Here is a 17,855-nt window from a genome sequence, read left to right as displayed (position 1 = left end):
TAAGCACTAGTTATTCTATTGTCCTTGTGTTTTCAACTTTTCTGTCTTTTTCAACTCATAGATCTTTGTAACCTCATAAATGTGCTTTCTCAATTCCTGCTAAATTGGCAGGAAAGAGGCTGCTTTAACCCTTTAAACCCTCAAGTCCACTGCCAGTTTTAACCCCGAAATCCACCTGCGGGTGTGAAAAGCATGTTATCCTTTAAAAAGACAGAAATTATAAAAAACAGAGAGAATCTGCAGCTTTTCAACTTTCTGATGGTCTCTGAAATTCTTATCTGTAGCGAGCTGTTTGGTCAGGAAAAATAACAAAATCTTGCTTAAAATCCTGATATTTAATCAAAATCACTGTATTCTATGCATCTCATTTAAAATTTGAACAAAAATAAACCATTTGTAAGAACCATATTCTGTCAAAAAAAAAGAAAATTCTTCACTCTTCAGCACAACCTTTAAGTCATTATTAACTCAACTGGACCAACAGTCAAACGACAAAAAAATACGGAAACTGAACTGAGCTGAACTGCAGGCTGTGCTTTCACAGAGCAGACAAGAGAAAAGTATGACAACAAAACAAATTAAATAGTATGTAAGCACCATTTTTTTTATTGCCAACACCTGTGGGCACTTGGAAAAATGCTGTACATGTTGGTTCCAGGTTTTTCCAATTTCAATAAGATAAATAAAGAAATGTTCTCGTTTTGATGATTTAAGGCATTATGACTGCATCATTCTGCCCAGAAGGCATTTTTCAGTTCTCTTCTCTACTTCCATCCATGGCTGTGAGGTTTTCACAGAGGTGCAGGTCTTCATATTGCAGTGAACAATGAGCCCATAGTGAGTAAAACTGTGAGAAGAGGGGGAAAAAAAACACCCACAAACTGCTTGGGGTTCCGAGGGTTAATGGTAAGCATTAACTAGGAAAAATATCTCAGCTAAAACCTAACAAGTTTTGGCAGCTGTTGCTTTAACAGTTGAACACTTGCACAAGAAGTGCCTTATACTGCTGCATTGCGTCCAACTTTAGCAACAAGTATGGAAATCCAAGCCAGCCAAAAACCTTAGCAAGTCTCAGAGCAGACTTTGGATAAGCAAACCGAGAGAGTGCAGGAAGAAGATATGGTTGTGAATGAGAGCCGGGGGAAAAGCTGTTGGATGGGAGATAAACAGTAGTCCCGTCATTACTTTTGTCCAAGGTCAACAAGGGGCTCAACAAGAGCCTCTTGAGACGTCTGAGTTTCTTGCATCATTCACAGTTTTGCCGGCTTGACATCTAGCGCAGTAGGTTTCCATAAATGAGTAAAACGCACTAAAATATTTACTTCACAGAAACAACTTCAGAGATCTTCTTCACTTCATCCTTTGACTTTATGGTTCTATTTAAATCAGTAGCAAGAGCAGTCTAAAGAAATTACTGCAGTATCCTGTTATTGCCTTTAATGGCTTTTCCTATCCCACACTACTTATCCTGTTTAACCAAAGATAAAACACTTCATGCATATGAGCATGAGTCATGCTTTAAAGCTATGAGATTCTGTATTTAGTTAGTGACTATATCAGCAATACAACTTTCAGTATATTAATTCGCCTAGACTGGGAATCTTCCTGTCTAGACTGTTTCCCTGCAGGGATCATTCACCTGTCCATCACACAGACCCAACAGCTGACTGTGGTGTGGTCTCTTCTGTCATGAGTCACAAATTGAGTCTAAGAGCAAATGAAACACACAGATCTATAAAATTACTTCACAATCCTAAATATTTCAAGTACATCGTGTTAAATGCTCCTCAGGCAGCAGCCAATCAGTTCACAATCTAAAACCAGACAACTGCAAATAAAACACAAACCAGAGACCAAACATGCATATCTGCTTAGTAAAAGTGTGATGAAAGAGAGTTTCACAAAGCTTGACTGCCATCCCATTTTCCATGATGAACCTAAGGGGAAGGAATTCCCCCACACAGGACCACGCCTACTGGATCTTAGGCTCAGAGAGCCAGATAAAATCCCTAAGCAAAATTAAACACTTCCTTTACCCTTCCTCCACAAGATAGTCCCAAAAATAAACGGGCTGCATGTTCACAGCAGAACAATACCTAAATGCAAGCACAGCATCACTACAGTGTAAACAGACAAAAACAGCAACTGGAAGTTGACTTCATGTCTGCAAAACCTGCACATCAATCATTAATTTCTCCAGCCGTTAATTAAGTTCACCATGGTATAAAAACAACGGTATATAAACAGTCATGCACATTTTAGGTGAGATACTCATATAGAAATCGAATGATGAGTCGCCTTTTTAACTCTACAGATATGGAAATGAAGCGATACAGGCCGGCCCAGATCTACAACAAAGCGTAGACACAACAATTTTGTGGTTATCATGAGTTTAGATAATACGGTTGTGCATGGGTTAGAGATTGAAGTCAAATCTGTCTGATCTCCTGTGATGCAATTCATTCTTTATAAAGGTAAAATCTTGCAGAAACATCAATTTCTTCAATTAGAATTGCCTTGATCACTCGTGCATTAATTTTTGTTGATATAATTCCAACTTAAGTCCTTCTAGAATAATTCTCACCACTCATCAGCCATCTTGATAACACATTTGGCCGTTTTATCAGGCTACCAGGCAGTTTTGATGGTCACTGGGAAAGTTTGGTGATTTTGCTTCAAAATAAGGTTTGCAGATTATAGTTCTACTACACATGCACACAGTTTCTGCACTTGTATCAGTACAATGACATGACTGGATGGATGTTTCCCGGTTCAGGGGTTGGCCGATGATTGGCTCTTTAGGGGAGAGAGTGGGACAAGCACCATATAACCACAGTCTTTGGTGCTGCAGAATTAGTCCACAAATTTCTGGACTCTTGAAGATCTTCTAACATCCCTGGTTGAACTCTGATGAAAGGTATTACAGCCTTTAATTCGCCCTTCTCTGTAAACTGCTCTACAAAATAGAAAATGTTGGTAGACCATTCCATAACAGCTGTACAAAGTACAAGTAGTACAAATGCACACTTTAAATTAACTATGTCTTAGTGTCCTGCTGAAGGGAAAACTTGCTAGTTGACAGCTAGCAATGTTTCCTGTTTTAAAGTCCCAACTTAATGAAATGGTACAATCCTGAGAACAATCTTGAACCTCACTGTACAGCAAAATCAAAAAGTAGCTCGGACAGTTATTGTAAATGACTGTTCTGAATTTTGCTGTTCCACTTTCAAGAGTTGCAGATCTGTATTCTATAAACATTTCATTCGAATTTTCTCCAATTTGGCAACTGGGCAAATCATTACCAAAACTAATAGCAAAGACGACTAAATAGAAGACCCAGGTTTGGATTTAATAAATATTCCTCGAAGTGGCTGAAATGAAAACACTTTTGTAGGCTTGTGTGCGAACTAATGAGCAATAATTCCACCTCTGGGTCGTTAATTAAATCCACAAACCTTTATTGAGGCCATTCTTTGCAGACATTTACCTTGAAAGCAGAGGCTTTTTAACGATCCTGTGCTTTGTAAAAAAGCTGCAATTGCTATTAGCCAGGAGGAGGACGTAAAAGTCAGCAGTTAACCTAAAAAAGGCGGGTCAGTTGAACAATCCTTGCCTCCTTACATCATGGCTATAACTATAATCACTAATGTATGTTTCAACACAATGTGTCATAACATTAACAAATGATATTTGAGGCTATGTTGTGCCCTTGACTGTTCATTATGTGTGGCTTAAGCACAAAAATGGTCTGAATTCCTATAGTAACTCTCTGTTTACTATACACGGTGAGACTATACTAAATGGGCTACAAACTTAATAAGGACAACGTGGACAATACCTGCTCTGTACAAAAAGCAAATTTATGGTCACACATTGTAAAAAAAAAAAGTAATTACCATTCATAAAAATATAGATTTTTGATAGGGACATAATTCTTTATCAAATATAACATAATATTTTATTGTTTACATGTAAATGAATCCTTTCTCTGTGATGCTACATGTTATTATGTGTAATTTAATTTAAGAATATCAGTAAAATAATAGTAAATTGTTGAAAAATGACAGGTAATATACAGTGATTTAAAAACGCTATTTTTTTAGTGTATTCAAGTTCTGTGATTGTATTCTCCCCAAAGTGGATTTTAAACAAATGCTGCAGGAGGTTCAAATCTAAGCCACAGACCTAAGAGAATGCATTTGGCAGCAGCCACACAACAAACCTCAGGGCCAACATCTGACAACCATAAACACAGTCTGGGAGCATCTTCCTCTCATTGGCTGACAGACGAATTTCACCTGTCCTCATAATTCAACAACAGGCCTTAATTTGACTGTGCGCTCACACCTACAAAGACATCTGTTTGCCAGGAGTTTATGCAATAATACAAGAAAGCAGGAGGCCTAACCTGCCCATTCATTGGAAGCAGATGTGAGGGATCCATTTCCTACTATAATAAGAGGTAATTATAGGCAGGAGGCCCTGTGTGTCTGTGTGAAAAAACACGTAGCAGTGGTGGTTAATCAGTGAAGGGAACCCGACAGGTATATGAGAGAAGGCAGTGAAACTAACTGCAGCCTGCTCCGTCTGTGACTCATCACTGTGCTAATGCACAGGCCAGCACAAGCCCAGCAACTTTTCAAGGAAAAAAAAAAAAAAAAGAGCAGAATGGGGATAATTTAAGACTCAGCTTTCACCAGTGACGTTACGTCACTCCCTCTGACCTTTTGGACAGTTTACAGTAAAATTCTGCAGTCTCAGACAATAAGTAATAACATAAAAGCATTTTTGCATTAATAAAAAATCAAATATATTCTAATTTATTTTTTCTCCAGTGTTTAAAGTAACCCTTAAGGGTATGCATGTCAGCAAAGACTCATTCCTCAGCCTAATTCCAAGTATTCCTGCCCAGGAGGCAGGATGACGACAGGATGAGCCACGACTGACAATGCATGCTACCCCTCAGAATATAAAAACAAGACTTACTGGGATTTTTAGCAAATTTTGTGAATGTAGTTATCCTTGTCGTTGCTTTAAATTGTTAAGATGTTCTTTAAAATGTGTGAGACAGCACAATGGCTCACAGGAAAAATCTATGATACATGCGACACATTTTGAAAGTGCCTATCGGATTGTAAGTGTCTACTTCCTCACAGATGTTTTGCATTGTGGGTAAGCACTGCAGACTCAGGGGTGACATTCAACAGTTGTCATGCAACTGAATGTGCAACAGACACGTCCTTCTTTTCTGAAATGTATTTAGTGGGTCCTTAACTCAACAGATATCAAAAACAGAGAGAACAGGTCTATAGTAGGACATTTGTCATGGTTTTATTAAATTAGTGTGGGTTTATAACATTACAAGGACAAGCTTCACCTCTCGGGTGCAGCGATAGTGCTGACTATTCTGCAGACACACTGCACCCAGGGCTGATCTGAGCCTAATCTCTGTCTGTCTGGTCGGCCCGTTCTAAAAAACACATAGGCATAAAAAACTGCACTGCTCTCCTTCTTCTATTATCTCCCCCAAATCTTGTTTTCCATTATTCCTGCTCTGGGAAAGTCCTGATGAAACAACAGACAGAGGTTAACCATGTGCCCACAGGCAAGACTTTATATCTGTCCCCAAGAAACTGACTCAAGTCTGGTGTTTTGCCAAATTTTATCCCCGGTGTGCCTCCATCTTCACCTCTAGTACCCATGACAGGATCCTAATAGAGCCTCAGCAGGTGGAGCCTGGTAGGAAATACTGGGCCTCTTCATCCCGATACAGCTGAGAGAGCATCCTCTATGTGTTCACAGTCCGCTTAAATCACACAAGTCCTCAACTCGGGGGAAGAACCATTTAATTACCCCCTTTAAAGCAATAATTGCCTGACTTGGCTGGAGGTGCTGCCTGAAGGAAGACAGACAGAAAAGTGAGGCCTTTACTGTCTCTCATGATCATGGAAACAACATCAAGGGCAACCGAGATCTCTAATTTAGATTGGAAAATCCAATACATGTGCCTCCGGAGGATATAAAATAGATCAACAAAGAAATCTGCAACAGACGGACGAGTGTAAAATCAAATTACTTGCATTGATTTAAAAAAAAAAAATCTCCATTGCTGAACAACTGCTCTTCCCATGCATCGGTGCTCAGTGATGTGGTTTTGTAAAGGCGCACATGGTGGTCAGCAGCTACTTACTGTGAAACACAGTCTGAGTCATGCTTCCCCTGACGTTAAGTTACGCTGATTCTGCAATGAACTTTAGGTTGCGTTTCAAAATAGTATTTTTCCAATAGATTTTTGCAAGTTTCTCTATCTGTGTCATCTCTGATTAAACAGCTGCAACATTCAAGAGTGCACAAACAGGCCTTTTAAACCGAGTACTTAGATGACTTCTCATTCCATGGAATCAACAGATGGTTTGGGTGGAGAGAAAATTATATACAACCACTTTAGTCTAAAGCCACAGAAATTCCCCTTGCCTTACCGACTGTGTTACAAACCCAACCTTCAGCTTGAATAGGCCTGCCAGGTACCTACTGTCAAGCCTCCAGGCACATGACGGATGCTGAGCTACTTTAGTCTGCATGGTGGTAAAGAAGTCCCCTGATTTCTTTGTATTCAGCTGGCAAAACACTACATGTACTAAGATAAAAATCTGAAATCCTTCACTCAGCTTCTCCCTCAGAAGGTGATCTGGAACAGCTTCAAGAGAAGTGTGTTTGAAAATAACCAGAGGGCTCAGTGGTGATGGTTTCCAGAAAGAAGCTGTGATTTTAATCTAGTGAAACACTCAGCCATCAACAGATCCCACATTCCTGTCTTATCAAAAGCTTGATTTCCAATCCTGCATCATTTCACACCGTCTATTGTACTGATATTACGCCTCCCATTGTGGTTCATAAAACTGTAACTGAAATGAAGATCATATCAGCTGAAAGACACTTCCTATTGTTAAAGAGTGAAAAGGCCCAGTGAGGTAGAAGGTACCAGTAGTCCAATCGCAGCTTAAACAGTATAACAAGCTGTAAGTAGGGCTGTAGCAAGAGTGGCACTTTGTATATAAAGAGCTTGGAGTATTTTTGTAGCCCTTTCAGGAATAAAAAGCAGAACTATGAAGCTTAAATTAAACAATGTTTGTCTGCTCCAATGTAAGCTTCAATTTTTAGTATGTTGAACTAACTATTCTACAACCTGCTGTAGCAACCAAGTGTTACATCCAAGGCCAAGAAGTACATTATTAACTACTACATTTGTTTGTGGAGTTACCAGTTGCATTAAAATAATGAAAATGATCAGATCTGCTGGCAACAATTATTTCAACCACCGCAACTGATGGTTGCCGACGTGAAACTGGATGCATGCTATTGAATACTTCCTGTCAAAGACCAGGGAGACATTGTTTTAGAAATTACTGCATATTTCCAATAGCAAATCTTTCATTTCAGCATAATTGAAAACTGCATATGTGCAGTGCAAGAACAGAAAGCTCAATGAGGCACAGCAACAGCAACTAAGGGTAGCAAAGCCCAATCAGTTCAATTGAATCAATTACCAGGATGTATCTAGTTTGATTTTTTTAAATATTAATTTATATTAAAATGAAAAATGTATAATAAGCTATTATGATGTTTATTTTGTCCCCTGTAATTCCAGGAAAGACTTGCATTTTTCAGAAGCGTAATAATGGATTCAAGTTTTAGGCTTCATTTATACAGCTTGAGATCAGGTCAAAGTGAGTGAGTAATGTTCACTTTTCATTAAAAAATACATCACATGTGTGTTTGTGTGCGTGAATCAAAGACTTTTTTCCATTACAGCACAGTTTGGCTCATGGCAGGGAGCATGCATCTTCAAAAGCAGCAAACCTGGAAGGAAAATATTTCCAACCAAGCAGTTCAACTCAGCTGAAACACACTGTGATGGAAATTCAAATGTCACATTCTAGCTGAGAAAGAAGAAATAAAAACAAGAAGGGCTTGTACTTCGGCATAATTAGGTCCAGGGGAATTCATTAATCCTTAGTTGCAGCATGTTACTTGCCAACTTATAAAAACTTATGAAACCTTCTGTACAGCTTTGCAACTACACTCTGTGACCAGCTGACAGGCACTCCAACTGAAGTAGATCACGCTGTGCAAGAAATAAAAACTTGTGAAAAGTGCCTCTGTGTCTTAACTGCAGGATATAAACACTCAAGATGCAGGGGAGATGTTTAAATAAGAGTTCTGCTTGTCGGGATATGAATCGAGAAGAAGTACAATGATTAAGGATTATGGGGTTTTTCAAAAATAAATATACTTCAGAGAGAAAATGATTCGAGTAGAAAAAAACAGGGTATGGGGGTTGAAAGAACAACAACTACACTGGGTTATTTCTTTGAGCATATATAGAGCAGGACATCTGAACGGTGCACAGGAAAGCCTGAATAAACTTTGCTTCAGGGGAAGTGGGGTCCTCTTGTCCTGTAGATAATTCCAGGTTTCATTTCCCGAACAGGATGGTGACTCAGCAAGGGACAAAAGTTTCAGACCATCACAAGCCACTGCACCAAAACAATAGATTGCTGGCAATCTCTTAACCACAAAGCCATTTGCTTTTGGAAAGGCTCTGAAGATATCTCATCTTGGAGCAAATCACTTGTCCAAATTGCTATCCTTGTTCCTGGAGGACTTGGTGGTCAGACAGCCATTTGTCTACAACAAATATGATTACAAATGCTGGTTCACTGCTGCAAGGTGGACAGAATCAGAGGTTTGAAGAACGGTAAAAGCTTCTAGTGAGGGAACAGAAAGGGGGAAGGACATGAGGTGAAAACAACGGACAGAGAAAATTCCTCTGAGAACAAGACTTACTCCCTGTGTGTATATCAAAGAGAAGAAGTTGTTATGTCTCATGGGACTGCAGCTGACATGATAACACAGACCAGACTGGTGCAGCTCTCCTCCTGTGTCTCCTGGGGGCCTCTGTAGTCTCACTGCAGGGTACAGTCAAGACCCAGCACACAGGAACCCAACTATTCTGTAAACCAGAAGCAATCTGGCACATACTTAAATAGCGGCTTCAAAGGCTGACGTGTCACATCCTGTGTGCAAAAGGTATTCATAGCTCTTTATTCACTGACTGATCTTCACTAAGTCTCATCACCCTTAGTTACTGCTGCTTGGACACCGTTGCACAGCACATATGCAGTATATGATGGCGGGAGGGTAATAGTAAGAAAGTTTCTCATTAGGGATGTAAATGATTAAATGTTAATTTATTATAATATAACCAATTAAAAAAACATTAACCATTAAGGCAGATGACAAGGGCATGTGTGGCAGAAAATGTGCTGTGCATTAACTGTAGCACCTGGTTGTACCATCAGGTGGACCTTCTTACTGTCAAGGAAGAAGACTGCAGCTTGTTTGTGTTTAATAGTGTTTAACTTAAAGAGGTGGTCACTTAGACTACAGGCAGCTCTGTATTGGCAAGCACAAATCATTGTGAGGTTTACCTAGCAATGGGCACCATGACAAAGATCTTTGTGGGGGTTAATGGTCTCAAGTCGGAGCTTGTGTTTTCAAGAGGAGCCAGAGTTTGCTAGGATGGCATTTCTTAATCCAAGTGACTAAAAAGAGAGCTGCATTTGTGGTGATGTCACCTGTCCATGTTGAAAAATAGTCTCACAATTAATCGATTAAGAAAATAATTTTGAATTTGCATCTCCAATTCTGAAGTTACGCATGTCATAGACTCAAGACCGCAACTCCCATTAATTATTGCTGTGGCTTTTCACCCATTACTGGGCATTCCAGTTGTCTTAATCCATAAACACTAATAAAACTTAGTAGGAAGACACAAACTGGCCACTTTTTCAAATTCACACCTCACAAGCAAATCGCTTGCCAAAAACACCATTAATGGCATTTCTATGGAGGAGTAATTTGAATGAAGTGTAATTAGGACTATCACAATTATGACATTATCGTCTAGTTGCAGCTATTTGAGCCGACTGTGATCCTTTTACACAGACATTACAATTACTTCTATTCACTTTTATGAGAACAGCTGGAGGAAACAAACAGAAATGTTTCAATTACTATTCCCACATTATTCTCCAATGTTTGCACCCATTTCTTCTGCTATGCTTTAATGACACTAAGTGTTTATCTCGAGGCGCTTAACTTGCAATATTCAATCAACTTTCAGTGAGCATTTACTTATTAGCATCATGCATTTAGTTGCAAAGCTAAACACCACAGCACTGCTTTGGAGACATTTTGGTTTTAAGCTGAAAGAAACAGGAACATCAAATAACTTTCAGAAAGCAATTTACCTGACTTGTAGCAAAATGTGGCTTTCAAAAGCACTAATACTACTAATCTAAAACTAATGGAGGTATAAAATTAACAGGAAAAAAAATTAAACCATTAATCAATTATTTGTACTAAGATAAATCATCAACTAAAACTTCATGATCGTGACAGCCATAAATAAAACAAGTGTTTCGAGTTGGATGTGTGAGGGTTAAATTACAATGCTTGTTCCATATAGCACAATAATTACATCAGCGTTTCAGCATACTGCCTTAAACTTGACATCCATGAGACATCCACAATCGCATGCATTTGCCTGCACAGAATTTTTAGGGGCAAGTCAGATATATCAAAGTAAGATGTTAAAATGAACATTATTTACAAGCGAGAAATTAATATTGGTAATAGGCTGTGTCTGAAATAATCAGCTTCTACACTCAATCACGATTCCCTGTAATGGTGAGCAGTAAAGCAACACTCATTTATCATCATTTTGTGCTATCACCACCAGCTGTTGAGTTGCACAAGAGTCATTTTACCATTATGTTGCACTGTCGTATCTATCTAAAAAGTGCTTTTTTCATTCCAATGTAGACTGGGAGGCACTGTACACTGGAGACTCTTAAAAACTATGAATCCATACGCTCAAAAAAATGGCAGGCAGTAAATGTAGTGAATAGTAAATAAGGAGTAATTTTAAAGACAAACAATTTACAATGATAATGACTGGAATTAAAATTCACAATGTTTACTGCAGTGTGGAGATAATTAGTATGGGTACCAAAAATGTATAATCAGATCATTGTTGTGTTCTGATCTTAACTGCTTGGCTAATATACTTAACTTTGACTGGTAAAAAATACTTTTTCCGGTAATGTTTTGGTCTAATGGCAGAATATGTGGGGAACCTTAAACATATTTTAGTATCTGAAGCAAGAAAAATATTGAATTGATGTTCAGTTCTCACAATGTTCAGATTTGCTGTAGTTGATTACAGAAAAAAAAAACAGTTCATTTCTCTGGTTTTCATAATGTACAAATCCTTTAATTTGTGAGTCATTGGCTAATTAGGCTTCTCTAGAGCAGCAAGCTTCTGGTACTGCCAGTGAACAGACTCCTGAATTAAACAAAAATGAGCTGAGAGGGGGTAGCCGGTGTTTCCTCTGTATTTACCTTTCATTCATTTCAGTCATTCACACCCTGAAGGCAGCAAAATTCCACTCGTCGACCTCCCTCTGTGAACATTAAGGGTTTAACAGCAGCTTGAGCGAATTTGCATCTTCTTACAATAAAGTCTTACAAAGGTGGAAGCCTTTTTGTTTCACAGGTAGAGACTTGCTGCCCCGTGAGAGGAAGTGGAGGCAGGGCGCTACAAGTCTGTGCTCAGGGGGAAATCATCAGCACTGATAAGACACCAGGGTGGGATTTTTTTTATAAGCACTTCAGGGGATGTCAGGGTCAGAGCTGGTTTTAAAAGACAATGGTGAAGAAAAAGGAATGATAACAATCCTTCAGCTTGCTTAAGTACCCCAGAAAAAATCCATTCTGTTCACCACACACAAAAACACAGTCGGTGAAAAGGGCAGCGACCCCCATCAGTGTAGCTGTATAAGTTGGGAGGGACCATACAAGACAATGCAGCAGCTCCTTTTAAGCAAAAAGTAGAAGCGAATTCACATCAATGCCTCTGGTAAAGACAATGGCAGATTCAATAGAGCACAGACAACTATGGAGCGCCTTCAAAGAGAAAGTGCAATACAGTAAACTTAGCATTTCAATGAATCTCTAATAGGTGCAAGCCTGGGCACAGCCTGGGAAAAAGCCCATGAAAAGATTGAAGTAGACTGTTTAAGATGGGGGAATCAGTCAGAGTGGCTTCCAGTCTATTACAAGCCTTTTGTTCTTCTTATCAAACTGAGTGACTCTTCTTAGATTTAAAGCTCACTAGTTCCACGGGAGCAGAATGACAATTGGCATTAAAGCACATCAATTTACAGACCTGCTTGTGTAATAAAAATGAATGAACACCTGCTATTAACCATTCTCCACACTGAACCAATCTGTCTCTGCTTCTGATCTCCAAAACAATACCATTAATATTCCAATCCGCATCTTAGAGGCCATGAGTGAGAAAGGGGAAAAAAAATAATAAAAATCACACACTTGGAATTTGCTTCCCTCAAATACTTTCTGACCATCACCCGTTTTTTATTGCTTGTGGTGGCAGGACGGCATCCTGAAGACATCTTGCGACCTCACCATGAACTCTGCTGGTTTTATTGCACCTGTAGCTCCATAACTCAGGAATGAAGAGTGATATATACTTAAAGCATGTTTCGCTGAAAAACATGAAAAGGCACGAGGGCTGGTATTTCACCATTTAACTCATATCAGCGTGCTATTTAAATGATTCTGGTGAGGAAATCCTTAAGAACTGGTTGCACTGCAGAGTTCAGACTACAAGGTTCTCTAAAACAGAATCCAAAAAGTGGCAGGAATTTTGCTCATGGGCACTTCAGTTAGTCATTCATTTGGACAAATTTGGCCCTGTCCAAGAGCTGTTAGTTAATGGCTCACTATTTTAACCACTGGGTCTTACTGAAGGAAATAAAATGAAAATAGGTTATTGTTTGGAGGTGTGTTGAACACACTTTGTTACCTCACCAAAAATAAAATCAGGAGAGGTTTGACATTTTTTTTTTATGCACTACCACCTAAAAAGGAATAATAAAAACTTGCATTGTATTCCACAGAAGGCTTTAAAGATTTAATCACCAAATGGCCTCATAGACTCTTCACACCAATCTGAAGATGATTCACATATGCAAGTCTGTGCTTTGGAACAAAAGCCATCCGGACACAGGCGCTTCAGAAAACGTAAATGTGTAAAGAGGTGTGAATGGAAAGAGTGGGACTCCAGTTACAACAGGCGGTACTCAGAGTATGTGTGCTCATGTCAGCACATGCACAGAGTTGCTGCTGTACCAGCTGAGGTGCAGCTGTGTTTGGAGTCGGCTCTTCTGTCCGACATGGATGCGACGCCGGGCATGAAAGCACAGGGCTACCGCAAACGTGAAGCACAAAGCACTGTTAAAAAAAAAAAAAAAAAAAAAACATCGGCGTGCATGTGTCTGCGTGAAGGTGTGTCTCGAGGAGAGGGTGGCGTGAAAAACCCAAATATATCTTACACATCTTTAAGGCTTTGAAGCATCTCTGCAGCCTCAACTCGGAATTCATACTGCAGGGCACGTATCACACCCAACTCTGAGGATGGGAGAAATTACGCTTCTTTTAAAAAGTGCATGAATTCATTAGTTTCTAGTAATAATACTATAATACTAACACCTGGCTGAGGATTCATAAAGGAACATAATAATATGTCCTTGGTGTGAGTTTATTTTCATGCTTTCAGTAACAAATTAAAAAAAAAGAACTGGCCGCCTAAAAAACAGCAAAATTATATGACACCACTGGATGACTAGTATTAAAATCTGCCTGTTTGGCCTCTACCAAGCTATGAACTGAATCAAAACCGACCAAAGGTTTACTTCTCTGTAGGGAGGCAAAGCAGCACAAACTAATTAGGAATATTATCCACATCTGCATCCAATGGAACAGTGGAAAAAATACAACAAAATAAAGGAACTAATCAGCAAATGCTTGTCTTGTTTATTCACCACATCACAGCTTTTCTTGGAGTACCAGACTTTTTCAAGTGAGTGCAATCCACAAAGGCATGCAAAACACTGAATAAGTGAAGTCGAACAGCAAGATGACTCAAACCACCTCAGCGCAGCGTGTCTGAACGTACAGACAAAAGCAAAGAAGTTTGGAAACTGTCTAGCTGCAGCTAATCATGAGGAGCCCTGCTGAGCTGTGAAGCAGAGTCAGGTTCAGAGTCCTCACCTCTCTGACCCCTATACCGGCCCAAGTCACACCTCACTGCAGAGTCAACAAATGCCAGCGAGCCGGCCTGCGCTCCATATGTGCCAACGTGCTCGAGGAGGGGGCGAGCCAATTCAGTACAGCATTGTCCCATCAGCCAAGATGGCCTCCCTCCTGGAGCTATAATTCAACAATGCCATGTTTACTGAACCCAGTCTTCAAGCAATTATGTGAATGGGTCTTGGAGGGGGGAGAGGCAGGCCTTCTCTACTGTTCAAACTTTGGAGTGGAGTTCATGTTTGCACTGCTGTGCTTTGCAACTCTATAGAGTCGATGAGGACTCTATTGAGTTGTTGGAATTAAATAGCAGGTAGCTTGATCTGAAATAACAAAGTGCTGCACGGAGAGACCAACCACTTTGCCGGCACAGAGGAACTAAATCATCAGATCAAACTGTCGCTGCAGAAAATTTAGCAGAAGGATGAAGGGGTTGAGTAACATGCGGCGGAGAAAGGGAACAATTCGCGCCAATGACACACACTCTTCCAACTATATAGTCATAGGAATCCAAGCCGCCCTTCCCCCCAAACCCAATGAAGTCAAGGGACACTTGTGACTGTCTATACTGGGAGAGATCACAGTGCCAAAATTGTCAGCAGTAGTGCTCATGGTTGGTCTGATGTCATACACCAGAAAAAAAAGTGTCCTCTCTGTCTTGTCTATGGTTTACTGGGATAAGAAGCAAAGACAGCAGGCCTTATCAAGTCATTTTCACCTTGAAAACGCTGAAAAACAGATTTTCCGGTCGCCATCATTAGTTTTTAATTGAACATGCAGCTGTAAACATGCTTGGCCTCCACACACTAGTACTGCTGGTGGTGCACAGTAGGATACAGGCACTCTTTATGTATGGAGACTCCTACCCATAGAGACTTTTTATTGACTTTGATTGTTTGAGCTGATGCACATGACCCTGACATTCCAGCAGTGAGGACGGAGGGCCCCGTAGTAACACCAGTACGTGTGCCTAATTGAATCAAAAGACAGCCAGCCTGCTGTAGTTCAAAGTCATAATGTAAGAAACAGATGCTTGTGGTTCCAGATAATTCAATTATGCTGGTATTGTTGGCCTAGCAGTCAATCAACGCTGTGGTAAAATAGTACAGGCCAACTCCTGTTACCATCCAGTGTCAGCACACAACAGATGATGATAGCCCTCTGGGGACTGCAAAGCTTCTGCGGATCGATGATATCGAAGATGCATAACTTGTGTGACTTTGAAGACGCAAGTAATAGACGCTCTGCCTCGGCTTTGTGCCGTGACGCAACGTGATAGACCATTTCATTCACAGGAAAGGCTCGGCGCTCAATAGCCTGTCACCGCTGGATGTTAAATATACCTTGAAGTCATCCAAATTTTAACACTATAGCTTTTCAAACGTCAGGCATCTCAATGCCCGTACACTCTAGACCCAGCATGGGAGAGATTTATGTCCACTGCCCACCGCAACTACGTCCCATCATTCAAAAAGGCTTTGCTTCAGATCAAATCAACACCGAGGTGTCACAGATATCTCAACCATGACAGCTCTGTTTATTGGAGGGCATAAAGGTGAGAGACCAGACGGGATTTGCAAACGGTGGGGGCAGTCTATTCTCAGCAGCAGTCATCCCCTCTATATGATTCATACCACAGATATAGAAGAGGGAAGACAACGTATTTCTCAGACTGCAATATCAGTAATTACTCTAGGATAAATACCCGATGATGCATGAGCAGTGTGCCAGAGGTGAAAAAAAATTCATCTACTAATTGATTAGTGAGTCCACAGAATAATCATTAAAGTTATTTATCAAGCAGAAAGGCCAAACAGTCTCTCTTTCAACTTCTCCTATGTGAGGAATTGGAACTTTTCTTTGTTGTGGGCTGAATATACGATGGATTTGGGCCTCTGGTTGAACAAAACGAGTAATAGCAAGACATAATTTTGGACCTCAGTAACTTTGACAATCCAGTGAATGATTACCAGATGAATGAAAAACATCCCAAGATGGAATTTTGAAGTAATTCCCAATATGATGCATTCTCTCACATGTCGTAGATCATGGATGAAAGAGAAAGGTATTAATTAGCTAGTATTAATAAAAAGTATTTCTAGCCTGCAGGGTTTTTTTTTTCTCTAGAATGAACCCCCATTTGGTTCCTGGTTTTCCAGAACTGGTTCACTGAGAGGTCTTACAAAATAAAGCAGCACGAGGACACAAAGGCTTTTCTTTTTCAGACATTTTGATCACAAAGGCGAAACCTGCATGCATTTGGTTGATTCCTTGGGCAGCGAAGGCAATGCAAAGTGTAAGCTGACAAACTTCGAAAAGGTTTGGGAGTTCGGGACACCAGGGAGACTATGAATAGCTTCCAGTTTCTATGGACAAACTTAGCCCGGCTTCACTCAACAGGAGGTTCTAGTTTGTCATATTACTTCCAAAAGCATCTTTACAGTACATGCTGATATGCAGACTGGAATCTGTAACACAGTCCACCTGCATATGAGCAGCCCCGCATAGACAGATCACACTATTAACTCAACATAAATAGAAACAGCAACACATTCTGCCTTTAATAGGACATAAATGCACAGAGTTCTAACTTTGACCTGACCTTTGGGAAGGATTACTGGCTTTTATAAGTCAATTAATGTGGGTGAGTGGAAAGTAAAGTCCTCCAGTGTGTTTAAGAGTGAAAACAAGCAGTAAACAGAAAGTTTGAGGTGACTTACAGTAACCAGCTGGCATGTGAGTAACAAGGAGAGGATAAGTCCACAGGTCGCTGTGGTCATAGTGCCCATTTTCCACCAACCCAGCACAGGCTGCGATTGCTGGGGAAAAAAGGTAAAAGAAAAAATAACCGAGGTCCCTCACTCCTCCTGGCCACTGGAGCGGTGCACCTTTTCCCGACTTTCCTTCTCTGTGAAGAAACCCGACTGCTCCTCTGCGTCCCGCACCCGGTGGGACTTCATCCACAGGTAACACGGATCCCTTTACGCACTTGCGTTTTTCTCAGTTGGAACGCACAAATATCGAGTCCAAAGGAGGGCTCCAAACTTGCTTCTCCTTCTCCTCCCGTTGCGCTCCGAAACTTGGGACTTGTTGTAGGCTGAATGCTGTGTTGCAAAGTCACTAGGAAGTCTTGTGCAGACAGAGAGAGAGAGCACTGCCGAAAAAGTAAAAGGCGGAATGGAATTCAGGGAGTGCTGAAAGAGACGACAGCTAATCCCAGCGTGGGGAAACGCCACCTAGTAGAGCCATGTTAGCTGTGCGCAGGACCACACTCCCCTCACATGGGTCCAGTCTGCACAAAATATCTGTGTGGTGGTTTGGGAATGTTTAACATGAGCAAAAGTAGCAACAGCACACTGTTAAAATAGTGCAGCTATAGGAAACAGAACTGGAACAATGGTCCATTCATGGAATTTATATGCATCACTGGAGTGTTTTTCCCCCCGATAGATTATGATGGAACTGATTTGATAAATTGTAAAATAATTTTTAAACAGGTTTTAACTGCATTTTAGGGGAGAATTTACTGTTACAGATTATGGTGTTTCCTAATAATAAATTGGAAAAATACTTTACTTTTTTACATTTATATGTTAATTGTGAAAAATATTCCTAAACTG

General features: G+C 40.2%; 1 protein-coding gene across 15 annotated transcripts in view; it reads right to left on the bottom strand.

Annotated features, from left to right (window-relative positions):
* Window positions 1-17,454, bottom strand: part of hspg2 (heparan sulfate proteoglycan 2) — a 107,960-nt gene extending 90,506 nt beyond the window's left edge. For 9 of the 15 annotated variants that reach the window (XM_055012586.1, XM_055012589.1, XM_055012587.1 and 6 more), the window contains exon 1: window positions 16,956-17,454. In XM_055012586.1, coding sequence (XP_054868561.1) covers window positions 16,956-17,024 — 69 coding nt within the window. In that variant the 5' untranslated portion in view covers window positions 17,025-17,454. The remainder of the gene's footprint in view (window positions 1-16,955) is intronic. The other 6 variants (XM_055012588.1, XM_055012596.1, XM_055012597.1 and 3 more) reach the window with 4 other exon arrangements.
* Between the last annotated feature and the right edge of the window lie 401 nt (window positions 17,455-17,855).

The sequence above is a fragment of the Amphiprion ocellaris genome, chromosome 8 (assembly GCF_022539595.1).
Source record: "Amphiprion ocellaris isolate individual 3 ecotype Okinawa chromosome 8, ASM2253959v1, whole genome shotgun sequence".
In the NCBI taxonomy this organism is placed as follows: domain Eukaryota; kingdom Metazoa; phylum Chordata; class Actinopteri; family Pomacentridae; genus Amphiprion; species Amphiprion ocellaris.
Note: the sequence above shows the minus strand (reverse complement) of the source record. Positions and strands in the feature narration are given on the sequence as shown.